At 52.4% G+C, this 13412-nt stretch overlaps 2 protein-coding genes across 2 annotated transcripts; one reads left to right on the forward strand and one right to left on the reverse strand.

Moving 5' to 3' along the window:
* Positions 1-585: 585 nt before the first annotated feature.
* Positions 586-6911, reverse strand: TGME49_258650 (protoheme ferro-lyase, putative; the record flags this gene model as incomplete). Its single annotated transcript, XM_018781190.1, has 7 exons — positions 586-996; positions 1822-1950; positions 2455-2526; positions 2896-3163; positions 3522-4527; positions 5265-5351; positions 5873-6911. 7 exons carry the CDS (start codon positions 6909-6911, stop codon positions 856-858), a joined length of 2742 nt encoding a protein of 913 aa, XP_018637025.1. The 3' UTR covers positions 586-855.
* A 2184-nt stretch (positions 6912-9095) lies between these two features.
* TGME49_258640 (adenylate kinase superfamily protein) lies at positions 9096-11950 on the forward strand (the record flags this gene model as incomplete). The annotated part of the gene is made up of 2 exons (XM_002365037.2): positions 9096-10293; positions 11119-11950. The coding sequence occupies 2 exons, from the start codon at positions 9096-9098 to the stop codon at positions 11628-11630; spliced, it is 1710 nt and encodes a 569-aa protein (XP_002365078.2). The 3' UTR covers positions 11631-11950.
* Positions 11951-13412: the final 1462 nt, after the last annotated feature.

The following is a 13412-nucleotide window of genomic DNA, read 5'->3' on the forward strand; positions in this document are numbered from 1 at the left end:
CTCGAGCACGTCTCGTCAGTGCATGCCATGAAACGGATACAAAACGGAAACGCTAGGGAATTCTCAGTCTCATTCTAAATGAAGTCAATGAACCCCTAGAGGGAGACAACAATGCAGCACCTCTTGACAGCGGAGCACGCCTGGCACGAACACAAGTTCCCAGATCAACAGACACTGCCGTTCACATCAGGACTGCCCGTGAGCACGAACGCGCCGTCTGAGATACAAAATGTCCGTGGAAATCAAGAACTTCTGACTCGAAAGTCCAAAGAAAAACTTCACGCTTCAGACTGCCCGAAAAAAACACGGCTATTGCAAACACGCCTGTCTACTGACTGGATTTGCCGCTGCCACCAGGAAAATGAGAGTCGATCGACTCAGCATGCGATTTGCCGGTGATGCCCAAGAAAACGTTGACCCAAAACTGAGAAACGCGCTGAGAGCCGTTGTGAAAACGATCCGGTCACGGCCATGTTCCAGTGTTCGACCACAGGCCTTTTGCGAGGAATTGTGCTCGTCACTGGTTTATCCCAGCTGCGTAAGCTCGGACTCTTCAGTTATTTCTGCAGCGGTGTGCAAATGCCTGCGAATTTGCACGATGAAAACCCTTAATAAACCATCGGTGTCATCTATCTGTTCGACTTTTGTCGCGTTAGTTCGTGAGAAACACAGTCAAATGTACATAAGAGCGGAAGTAGTGTCCACCTACAGATCAGTTGTTGGTGGGGGTCGAGCCCCGTCTTGCACCTCTCAGACAGGCCTATTTACAAGCTTTTTCTACAAAGTATTTGTAAAAGAAAGACTACCAACTCACATCCTGAACGAGTGTTTCTGCACTCTGTCGGCCCATTCTGCTCAAGGGTTTTTTTCCCCTTCCAGCGGCACCATCAGTTTTAGCCAGTCCGTCATTTGCTCCCTCGCAATGGCAAACACCGCCGCTGTCGCCTCCTCGCTCGCATTCAAGCAGGGAAGCACCCGTAGTTCACCTTCGCCGTGCTGAAGAAAGACACCCAGATAAACGTACGGTGGAACTCACGGACGGCAAGTGGCCTGAACTGCCAAGACACCGTGAACAAGAACAAAGCAGCGAAGTCAAAGGATCTTAGCATACTCGAAGCTCTCCCCCCAAACGCCTAGGTACACCAGAACATGGATCTGGTAGACGAAAACATTCATGCTCGGCGATACTCGAACTCTATTCCAGGTGAACGAAAAATCAATTCACCGAAGGCCACATGTAGGGTTAAAAGCGACCTCGTGATACTCGTGGAAGCTCGCATGCTGCAGATCCCCGATTGCCGCGGAAACGTCGCAACAGACATCCACATTTTCTTTCACACTACCTCTCTGCAGAAGCAGATTGACATGCATTGTAACTGTCTTTTGAAGCAGTGGGCATCAGTTGCCTGGCACACTGTTTCGTTTTTAGGCCGTTGACCCACCGCATCGTCAGTGAACCAAGGAAATGAAGGAAATGCGGACAAACACAATTGAGACTCTTGAGCGAATAGATGCCAGAAAAGACACCAGGAACAAGGAATCCGGCAAAACGGAAGGGAGAAACGTGGTTACGCGACACGAACGAAAATGCCAACGCTAGATTGAAGGGAACGCAAATTAGCCTGAAGATCTGAGCTTTTTTACTCCACAGGTTCCACCTAGTTCTAGTTTTGCACCGTCACTCTTCTGACCCCCATGAGGAGATACAGTGAGAATTCGACGGCGCATGAGACAAAGAGACAGCAGGGGTGAGTGAAGAGGTGTGGCTGAATTATCCACAACAGACACTCGCTTTGGAAAGAGAAACATCAAGTGACCTACTGTGAGTTCGAGAAATTTTCCGCGGTAGACACTAGCCATCTCCTCAATTGTCTCCAGACAGTCCGTCGCGAAGCCGGGCATCACAACATCCACGAAACGGTACCCGGCGACTGCCAGAGCCTCAAGGCGCTGCACAGACGCAGATTTCCAGGGCGTTTTCGTCCACAAGTTGCGAGCCTTATTAACTACATTTCTGCTTCACAGGCCTCGAGATTGAAACGAATAATTTCTCTCGGATCTGCAGCAGCAGAACCACCCACGCGCGATCGCCACTACATCGTCGCATCCTGACCGGAAGAGCGCGGTCATAGACGTGCCAGAGAAAAACCACTTGTTCTTCCAGAGATTCGGTTCTACTTTCTACATGAAAGAATGAGTTTCACGAGCCCCAACCGCCTCAAACACGAATACACCTCTTCCCCTTTATCCAGTAGAACTACCGAAGCTTCGGGTGTGTTCTTGCGGGTGAACCTTCCCTGACGACATCTTTCCAGCCATGGGCGACAAGGAAGCATCCACCAGATGGAAAGACAAACTGCTTCCCCAACACACGCATCTTCACTCGTGTGCCGCGTCTTTTGTGCATAACACAAGAAACCCGGAATGACGAACACGCAAGGGAATTGCACGTACCTTATCCATGTACGGCTGAGTCCACTCGGCGGGACCGAAGCGTGACTGAAAAGCCACTTCAAACTCCTCCGGCTGGGAGAGAAGAAAAGCACCGGAACGCACGAAAAACTCGAGAATGTCTGCCGATTTATAGCTCGTCTAACTACCGCAGGTTCGGTTTCATGTGGCGTTGTTGTACTCTCTAGATCACCTGGCTTCTCATCCTTTGGTGAAACGGAAGCTGGAGTCCTGTTACCCATTACAAAATAAATTCTTAGTTTCTATGAACTCCCTTTCTCTCGAGGGGATACACTGGGAGTTGGACTACAGGTTTAAAACTGGAAGGCCTTTGCACACCGAACCCAAGTTCTACATTTCCCTCGTTACCTTTTCCAGACCCCCTGCCATCGTTGGTAGCTTCTCGCGCTTCCCCCCTCGCATGTTTGTCCGCTGCTTTCTTACTTTCAGCTGCAGCTGTTCGGCAGTGAGACGTGCGGTTTTGGCACAGAGACACTGGTAAATTTCTCCGGCCTGTCTCCCTGTGTTGAGGGGAATGCCGTGGAAAGAAAAAATAAGTTTTTCGCCACGGCCTCGAGCACCAGAAGATTCAGAGCGTGCGTTCTTTGCGGTTTCCTTCGCTTCCCAGAACCGTCGGACAGTGGCGGCGAGAGCAGCGATATACGCCGGGTGGTCCGCGTATCCACTGAGAAGGCGCAAGTCAGGCATCACCCTAAGCGAAAAGGAAACACAAAATATCAGGGAGTGGCTGAGTCCTTTGTGCAGACTAACGCTAGTAACATGGACGTAAGGACAAAGAAAAAAGATCAAGTGTTATACAGTTATAAATTTAGTTACACATACACATACCGATGTGGAAATGTATGTCTATACAGTGAATGCCAAGAATGGTGGCAGAGACCTATGCGATCCCCACAACACGGAGATGAACGCATAAATATCCAAACAAATATGTTAAAATATACAGATACATATTTCCGGTATTTACCTGTGGAAACGTCTACAGCACAAAACAGTCCGTGCCCTTCCTTTTCTCTCTGTGTGAAAGGGTGCAGAAAAACTGTCCTTACCGCCATTTCATGATTTCCTGCATAGCGGCGTCATACACGGAGGAGGTGGTCGAAGCGGCGGACTGCGGATACAGCGGAAGAATCAAAAGCTTCCGACAGCCGCCTTTTCGAGCTTCCCGAAGGACGGAAGGAAGGGAGGGCTCGCCGTACCTCATGGCCATCAGGACACGAACTGCAGGCTGCAGACGCCGCGCAGCATCATAGTCACTCCTTTCCAGAAAAGAGTGTCTGTCACTGTTACCAGCCAAACTGCACGCACTCGCCTGAGTCTCGCCCGACTCTGGGTAAAGGAAGGGGTCTTCGCGGGTGTCTCCTTTGCTTTGTTCCCGTGCATGTCCAGGTGGGCATCGAGCACCCGCCTTCGACAGCGCCTCCCCTCTCTTGTCCCTGTCCAGAGAAAATAGATTTTCACCTCTGTGCCTGGAACTGTCTCCGCGTTCCAGACAGTTCTCATCGTACCGAGCGTCCCGTTTTCCCCGCCTCTCCCGTTCGCTGAGGTGCAAGAGCAGGGTGTCGAACCTCGCCTGAACCTTGCTTCGGAGACACTCTGTAATACGCACGAGAGGCGCGGGAGCGCCTGAGAAGTCTCGCTCTCCCTGATGCATGTCGCTAGTCGCAATCCGGGAATCACGTGAGCTCCCAAATCCACTGGATCCTGAGACAGGGTAAACTGTGTTCTTGTCCTCTGTTTCAAGAGACGAAAAAGGGGCTTGCGCCCTCTGAGTTGCATCCTTTGCTGAGCGTTCCGCATACATTATCGAGTTCTTTCCTCCCCTCCTGTCCTTCGCTTTCCTCGCCTCGACCTCAGCAGAAGTTGAAACTGTACACGGTTCCTCAGGGATGGGCTGAACTGCCTGCACTTGTGTCTGACGGACTGCCTCAGTCTGGGCGCCCCCAAGGACCCGAGACTGAAGCGAAGAAGACTTGTTCACGTGCGACTGAGAAGCACACAACTTAAAGCCGGGGTCGAAGTTCCAGATTGATTGATACTTTTGCGCGGAGGCATCTGCATGCAGAAAAAGAGAAGCTTGACTGCTTGTATGAGGGGGAATGACGGGGATGAGAAAACCGGTTCACAAACATAGAGACGAGGAGCCTGCAAATGTCTGCCAAGGTGGCACTTCCTTGCCACTGCGTCGAACGATTTCAGTTTAGGAGCTACCCAAGTCCCTGCTAACGCGAGGGAAACGTTTCTCGTGACGACCTCATATCCGAAGACATACTGATATTGCTGGTTTCATGAAATACATCAAGCCATTCTAACCTCTAGAAGCATCTCATACACTAATACCTATATATATATATATGCTTATATGCTTCTTTCCAGACACAGGAAGACACTGACACTACTTTATGTCTGCAGATATATGTATGTATGTATGTATGTATGTATGTATATATATATACCTTGCACCAAATACAGGAAAACATGGACCCTATTGTAGGCCCGCAAGCACTCATATACATGAATATATATATATATATATTTACTGTTGTAAGGTGCCCGCGAGTGGGTGGCTATGTATCAACGGCCAGGCACGTGAAGAACCTTCTGGAATTAGGAGACGCAAGAGAGCCTCGCAAGAGCCTGAGTTTGCCCCACGCCGTGGATCGTCAGCGCAGCTCTTCAAGACAGAAAGAAAAATAAGACACTCTGCGGAAGGCGACTGTGGCTTATAAAGAGAAGACAACGTTCTACCATCATCCAGACGCGTGTTGCTGACCACTTTGGTTTGTACGTACAGCTCCGGAAAGGAAGAATGAACAAGTAGCGAATGAAAGACCAAAGGAAGGAGGGAAGCTCGACAACGCGTGGATCACCAAGAAATTCTGCAATGACAGGCGACAGAAAGACGAAACAAGTGCGTTCTTCTGAAAGAAGCAAAGGCACATGCAGCTGTAAGACGCTTTAGCGCCATCGCGGTCGAACCTGGCTTGAGCAACAGATAGACTCGAGAACAGAAAATAAAAGACAGAAAGAAGCAAGAGACACGAGGCTGGCAGATGAGAGGGTAGACCGTGCATGCGTTTTTCAAAAAGCCAGTCTTTCTAAAGGAGAAAGAGTCGAGAGTCGCTCAAACGAGCGCAAGACGCTGGCTGGTCTAACTCGGGCAAAGATAGTAGGCGGCAGCAATACCTCATTTGTCGTGGCATTTCAGGACGTGCAAGGCGCTCTTCAACACAGGCACCAGCGAGGAAATGCGGAATTTCTCTGCCGAGACCGACCACACGGTCAGAAACAGACACCAGATGGAAAGACGAGATACTGTTTCTCGGCTCCTCTTCGAAGGCCCAGGGAAACCAATTCTCCTTCATGTCCCATTTTCACATGCAGTTCTCTCCGCGCTTACGATTCAGGTACTTCCACAGCTCAGTATACGTCGGCGCCGAGGGACTGCCGAGGTTGACAAGGATGACGCAGACTGCAGCTCCATCCGCCTTCCTGGGTTTAACTCTTTTCTCTCCTTCCCTATCCTCGTCGCAGTTTTGTCGCAACCACGCAGGTAAGCGTGGCCGGAGTGTCTGCTTCTCGTCCCAAAGATAGGAACTCCTGCTGTGGTAGAGGCACTGAAGCTTGCGAGCCTCCTCAGACAAACTGTCTGCCTCCTTGCGCCACAGAGCGTCCTCTGTGCCGTCAGACCTCTCCTGCCTTTCGGCGGCTCTGACCGACTCCCTTCTTCCGGTCACTTCCGCCTCTCCGAATCCCTCCTCCACGAGCCCTTCCCTCCGACGTGTCTTCTCCATCTCTGCTCTCTGCCGGCCCATGTGCGTCGAGAATACTCTAACGTTGTGTTTGTCTTTTTCCTGATCTGACTTCTGAAAACCGACGCGCAACCTGCTGTGGAGAAACCTCCTACCACCTGCGGAAAAGAATGGCCCAAATGACGGCGGCGCGAGACTGCCTCCCGACCCCAGTAGGCAGAACGCCTCGGGCACTGTCTGTGCACTCCACTCGCGCGTTGAAGGTGGCTCATAATCGCATTCAGAACGCCTGCCTCGCAATCCTTTCTTTTTTGTTGCATACCGATCCTCAGAGTCTAGGCTCCTGGCCGCCGGTGAGAGCCGTGAAATGGAACACGTGGAAGTGTCAGCGCTGTAAACATTTCTGCAACTTGGTGTGTTTCCTGTGTTCCCGGACCACTGCAGTAAACCGCTTTCCCCGGGTTCCGACTGTCGGGTACAGACGCGCGAGGTGGCCACGACAGGAGCGTCAGCATCTCTGGTTTTGGTAAAGGCGGGAGTCGGGAGCCTCTCTGCCCCCAAGGACGCCTGGCTACAGAGGAAACGAAAAACGCCGGAACGGTCTCGCCAGAAACACTTAGTTTGTGAAGTTGTGCCTGCCGCTGTCTCTAGGGCTCCGCAGAGCCGCGTCAGAACGTCGTGCCTCATGACGACCACCCCGGTCTTGGAAGCTTGGGCAAGTGGACGCGGCACCTGCGGCACGACGCCGAACCGGCTCAAAAACAGAAGACGCGGTCACCAAGGCGAACCCGCGTCGTCATTGGAACGGGACGAACGGGACTTTCCACGGGCGAGTTCGGAGAAAGCGATTTTCAATGGAATGCAAAAGTGTGACAGGTTTCATGAAGGAACCGGTTCTGCGCAAGTGGACATACACCTGAACGACGCAAGCTTTCGCAGGGCGTCTGGCGCACTGGCGATCAGCATGGCGGCCGCAGCGCAGCAGGAAACCACTCACGAAACGGGGAATACCGCATCTCTACCTCCAAGGGCCCATAATTCCCTGAGGGAATACCGAAGAGCGAGTTTTGGCCACTTAAGGAGGCGCTGGACGCGAAGCGGTTCCGTGAAAAACCGGCCGGAAACCCCGGACGTCTCGGAGGCCGGAAGGCTGCTCGAGAGATCGGCCCCCGACACCTGGTGCACACTCGCACCGTTTTAACACGAAGCAAGCGAACACTCGACGCAGCTTTCGACCTTGGTGTCAACCCGATGCAAATCTGCCAAGAGCACTAGAGTCTTCTGCTGTGCTGGTCTCACCACGTCTTCTGGCTCACGGTACACGACTGCGCCCGCATGCGTTTGCTGGATCTGGTCTTGGCAGAGAAGACATCCGAGCTGACCCTGTGGTGTTTTGATTCTGTCTTTCATTCTTAACACATTTCAGAGGAAAGGAGACTTGTGCAGGAGCCGGTCGGCTTCTGGATAAGACCCGAGTCTCTAAACTGCATGTACCCACCCGCCAGCGGTGTTTCAGCGCGCATGCGAAGCTTCAGCGTCGTTTGTCTTCGCTCGATTACGTACGCCATCGCCGACGCGTTGTTCCAGAGATCTCTTTTTCACCGCTTCAGATTCAAAGGAATGGATCTGTTGAATAGTTTGTTTCCGTTATCGTCTTCAGGAGGGCGAACAGACGCCCTTCTTTGTCGAGACTACCTCATCCGCACGAGACGCGGCGGCCGCACTGCGTTGCTTTGAAGCGCCCTGTCTCCTCTCGTCCAGTTCGTCCAGTTCCAATTCTTTTGCCCTTGTTTCTAGGAAAGAAAGTCTCCCGTTTCTTCTCTGCAATTTCTCTCCGTCTAATCTCAGACACGACACAGGCGTGCGTCGATTATGCAGAATATGGCGACCATGGAAATAATTCCGGCAGCAGAAGAGCTGTCTCTTGGTGACCAGGTGACTCGAACTCCTCGGATATGTTCCACCATTCTCTAAATCTCTTTCACGTGGGTACAGGTTCTCCACCTTGTGAAAGCATTGGGTGCGTCTTTCCTTGAGTCCGACGCTTGCTCCTGTCCAGACCCTAAGTTCGTCTCGTCGACCTTCCGCAGATCTCTTTTTTTGCGCTGTCGTGAGCTTCGTTTCCTTCGGTCCCGCGTGTGCAGGACTTTCTTGTTTTTTCTGAGTCTTTCGCTGCATCTCATCGAAGACTCTCTGTTGAGAGTCGTGTGTGAACGACGGAGGGAAGGAAGCACAAAGACTGCCGAGGGCCTGCGACTCTCGAGAGGGAACAAGCGAGGCCGCATTGTTGGGGGAGAGGGGATGACTCTGAGAGGCTTCCTTGCTGTACCAGGTGCCCTTTTGCTGTTTCCCCGTATGCCTCGTGGTATTTCGATGTCAATGCATGGTGATCGGTTCGATCCATTTCGACACAGCCACAGGTGCTTTCGCGTTCCAAGTAAGATGCAGAAGCAGAAGGGATAAAAGCAGCATGGAACGATGCACTCGATGAGGAACGGAAGAGAAAACGCGTCGTCAGAAAGCAAACGTGACAAGTGTAAAGTCGCGTGTGTCTCGTTCTCGGACAAACCCGACTCTCTTCTTATCATCTTGCCTTCCACACCGAATCCTTCTCAGTTTTGTTCCCTTTGTCGCTCCTCTTCGAGTGTCTTCCCCGTCGTCTCGGTTGTTGCTCTCCAAATTCTCTCTCTGTCTTCTCGTCTCATTTCGCGTTTGGTACTCTTACGCTTTCTCTTTTTGCCTGCAATTGTCTTCCCAGATCTCTTTCCCATGCTTATCCTCTCCTTTCGGGGCTTCTCCCCCATCTTTCGCGCCCCTCTTTGCTAGCGCTCTTCTCTTGGCATCTTTCCTCTGTTTTGTCTCTATAAAAACATGGGGCGTTCCAAATACTTTTTCGCCTCGGGGAGGTCTCCACCTCGCTCGCGGTCGGCCTCGCTGCGCTTCGCCTTGCGCGCTGCTCTCGTTTTTTTCTTCTGCGTCCTTTCTTCTTTGCCGCACTTCTCCCGCACGGCCGGCGGCGAGAGTCTCCTCTCTCTCGCCGAGGGAAAGCAAGTGGCATTTCGTGTCATCGAGCCTTCGTTTACAACTTCTCTTCCTTCTTCGTCGCAGTCCCCTTTGTTTGTCGTGCCTGCTCCTCCTCACGCTTCGTCTGCCCGTTCCACCCACGCCACTCTCGTCTCAGGAGAAAGACCTCTTCGGATCTCTTCTCCAGATTTTTTTGTTGAAGGAGGACAAGATAGCGGAGAAAGGCGAGAGACCGCCGTCTCTCCCGCCAGCTGCGAAGGCAACAGCTCACCCTCTCGGGCTTCCCTTCTTGCATACAGAGGAGCAAGAGCGCAAGCCTTTCTCTCTCCTCTGACCCACAAGGGTGTGTCTGTAGAAAGCACGACATACAGGGATTCACTCCGACGTTCCCCTTCTTTTTTTAAGCCAGTTCGAAAGTGGGGGTCCGAGATGTCGTCTGGCATGTCAGCTTCTCCAGTTATTCTCCCATCCTCGCCTCTCGCCCCTGCTTCTTCTTCTGCTGGACCTGTCTCCACCTCTGCCTTTTCACCTTGTATCTCTGTCTCTTCTTCTTCCTTCTCGTCTTGTCGGTCTTCTCGAGACTCACGCCCTTTATTGGCTTCTTACACGGGCCAGGAAGCCTCCCCTCTGCCGCCGCTAGCGCGGCCACCGCATCCGTTGATTCTTCTCTGCGGGCCTCCATGCAGCGGCAAAGGTAGTTTGGCTGCTTTGCTTTCGCGCCGTCTTTCGCTGTCTCACGTGAGCACGGGAGACCTGCTTCGCAAGTTCCTCCAGCAGAAAGCAGCTGCAGCCTCGACTGAAGGCAGAGAGTGCGCAGCGGCCGGCGTCGCCGCAGGCGATGTACATACACCCTGCTCCACACACGCCAGCCAGGCGCTAGAGAGCGGGAGACTCGTTTCAGATGATCTGATTCTTCAGCTCCTGCACCGCGCGATGGAGCGACTCAGTGCGAAACAGAGCGAGCGGAGAGGCGGTGTCGTTCTTGAGGGATTTCCAAGAACGGCAAAGCAAGTCGACATGCTCTATGCAATCAATTGCAAACCAGGTAAAACGCGGACAAAAAGCAGCAAAGACAAAACGAGGAACGACAGGAAAATGCAACACTTCGGGTGTAACCGCATATATATATATATATATATATATATATATATATATATGTCGTGGAAGGTCTGGAAGGAACAAATGACAGAGTCGACCTCACGCGTCTACCTGATGTAATTTTTTATTTGTCCGAGAACGGTTCCAGGTGTTATGTTCGTTCCCTTCATTGGTGTGGGAAGCCTTTTATGTTCATACAGTCTTTTTCACTTTTGGCTGCTCTGTTGTGTGGTCTCTTTGACTTTTGTCCATTCCTGCGTCTCCTCAGACGCCAGTGTGACGAACTATCGTGGGTTGGTTCTCCTGCCTGTCTCTAACGCTTCTCATGTGTTCTGAACTGCGTCCTGAACGCTTCCTTCGACTCAAAAACGTCCCGAGTTTTCGCGTCTAGGCCATGTCTTTGCATCCGGGCTCCAGGCGTCGCGTCAGTGAGCGCATGCAGCGGCGTCTCGACAGGAGGCGTGCAGAACACGCGCGCGCCAGAGCCTCTTTCTCTCTTCTTTCTGCTTTCCATCTCTTCACACTCCTGCCGCCCTGGAGCACCTGCGGCAGGCATCCGGTCGGCACAACCGTCGCGTCGTAGACCACTGAAATCCACCGCTCTCAGCTGTCTTTAGCAGTCCAGCGAGGCGGTCGAGTGTTCCGCTATTCCTTCCTCCAGAGAGTTCCTTCACTTTCGCCTGCTTCTTTTCCTTCTCCTCGGGAAAGTGTGCTCTTCGTTCACAGCAAAACCTATCTTTACTTACACAGACACTTTGTGTTTCTTTTGCAGACGCGATTGTGTGCCTGGACGTGGATGACGCCGTGCTTTTCCAGCGTTTGGGCGGCCGGCTTGTGGACCCAGAAACCGCGCAGGTGTACGGAGCAGCGAATCCGCCGCCTGAAGAAATCCGACACCGCCTTATTCGCCGCGCGGACGACAAACAGGAAGTGTTGGAGACGCGCATTGGAGTGTATCGCCAGAGCTGGCGAGAAATCTCCCACAGACTCCGGCGGCGAGCTCAGTCTGTGACGCTGGAGCCGAGTGCGCGCGCGCGCCCCCCGGGTGTACGTACACCCGGAGACCGGGGCATGGACCTGACGGTGAATCCTGGAGGGCGCGTTGGAGAGGCTGACGGGGACGGGGCTTCGCAGGAGTTTCCGATGAGGGAGGATGAAGAGGAAGAAGAGTTTCATGCGGACTTTGGAGTGGTCGACGGAGGAAAACACATCGAAGCGGTGTACACGGACGTCGTGGCGTTTCTGCGGAAGAAGTTCGGGACGAGAATCGAACAGACCTCGTGAGCGCTGGTGAAGGCGGGAGGGTGGAGATGCTCGAGAAATGAGAACAGGGAAACAAAGGGAGAGGAGGCTGTCGTGTAGAAAGAGTTCGTCGATGGCGAGAGGTGCAAGCACTCGTTGGACAAGAATCCTCCTGGCTGCATACGCTGTGCCGTTCCCGCACAAGAGAGACAGGACTGTGAGGCAGACAGGGGCAGAAACAGGCATGGAAGATGAATGCCTTGAAGCCCTTCTCGGGATCGTGATCTCCTTGGAGCATCCATCACTTCCGCTGGCGCTTGGAGGCCGCTAGCAGCAGGGTGTCAGCCCTTTCGGCGTTTAGGTTTGAGAATAATTGCTCTGCCGCTTTGCGTGCCAAGAAAAAAGTCTTTGCCAGCGGATACGCGCGTTGACGTTTTATTTTGCTCTTCATGAATGGATGTCAGCCTGTATGTGCTGCTCTGTTTTTCGTTTTCCTTAAAGGTTTTCTCTCCCGTGTAACGCATGCTTGCGCCTTTCTTTTGACTGCTTTCCACGCATCTGTCGCCTTGTCTTCCCGCGCACACAAGCGGAGCGCAGAGTGTGTCTCACGAGAGGTCGATAGACCGAAGTTGTACCCCACAGTTTGGGCGTTTTCATACTCCGTTCTACGCGGTTGCTTTGTTTCTTCCTTCCTGCGCTCTCTCTTTCCAGAGTCCAAAAGCAAACCACGATCAATGGGCTCTGCAGCCATCCAAATCACAAACACGGCACCAAATGCGCACAGACACCCGACAGCATGTATTCCAACGTTATAGGAACTCCTTAAATCTTGTGCTGTGACTGAGCAGTCCAACGTGTAAATCCCAAACCCTGCGACGTTGTAAGAAACACGTCCCCAAGCTCTCTCGCCACGAGACTCAGCTGTACAGACTCGTGGAAACCAGATCGAGATACCGCACTCCTGCGATCTACTCCGATTGTATTCGCAGATGTGTCTCTAGCTCCTGTGTGTCTCTGCCCTCACGAAAGTGGCAACATTGTTTCGTCGCGGATTCCTAACACGCGAAAAGGAAGCAAATCGCTGCGGCACAAATAAGGCTTCCGTGCTCGAGGATCAGAAGAGCGGAAACCGACTGTGGCAGAGCTGCTTAACTGGTTGCTGGTGCGATGGCTGCGTTATTTTGGGTCACTGCGCGAGCTCGTGTCGAAGCAATATGTCCAACTGCGCATCGAAGTTGATCCTGATGAATCATAGACGGTAATGTGCAGCTGAACTTTCACTTAATGAGCTAGCAGCTCATAAAAGGAATATGCTTGGAGATTGTAAAGCCTCCAACGGTTTACTCCTTCACGATGTGTACCGGATCCAAGTTCTGTTGTGTTAGCAGCGCAGTCATGATGATAAATGCTGTACTTGCCCGACAAGAATGTTTTACCGTTGAACCGTCATACCACAGCAGCCGTTTGCACCTTATTGTGGAGGCCCGTTGAGGTTCGTAACGCGCATCTGATTCACACTCACGCACTTCTGTGGTCTTTCCTCTCTTCGTAAGTGAACATCTGCGTTTAATTGTGAAGAAACGAAGGAAGAAGTATAGGGAGAAAATGCGGATTTCAACTCCGGCAAATGGGTGAGATACAGTAGCCCTGGAACTTACGAACAGAGGCGGAAGATGTCAAAGAATCTGCGAGTGTTCCGTTTTCCAAACGAAACACACGGTCTCATTCAACCGGATAAACCGTTACACGGGTTACCTTGAGACACCGGAAAGGACTGGACGAGAGCGGGAGCAGAAGAAGCCCAAGGCGCACAACACGCAAGTC

The sequence above is a fragment of the Toxoplasma gondii genome, chromosome VIIb, assembly GCF_000006565.2.
Source record: "Toxoplasma gondii ME49 chromosome VIIb, whole genome shotgun sequence".
Classification (NCBI taxonomy): Eukaryota; Apicomplexa; class Conoidasida; order Eucoccidiorida; family Sarcocystidae; genus Toxoplasma; species Toxoplasma gondii.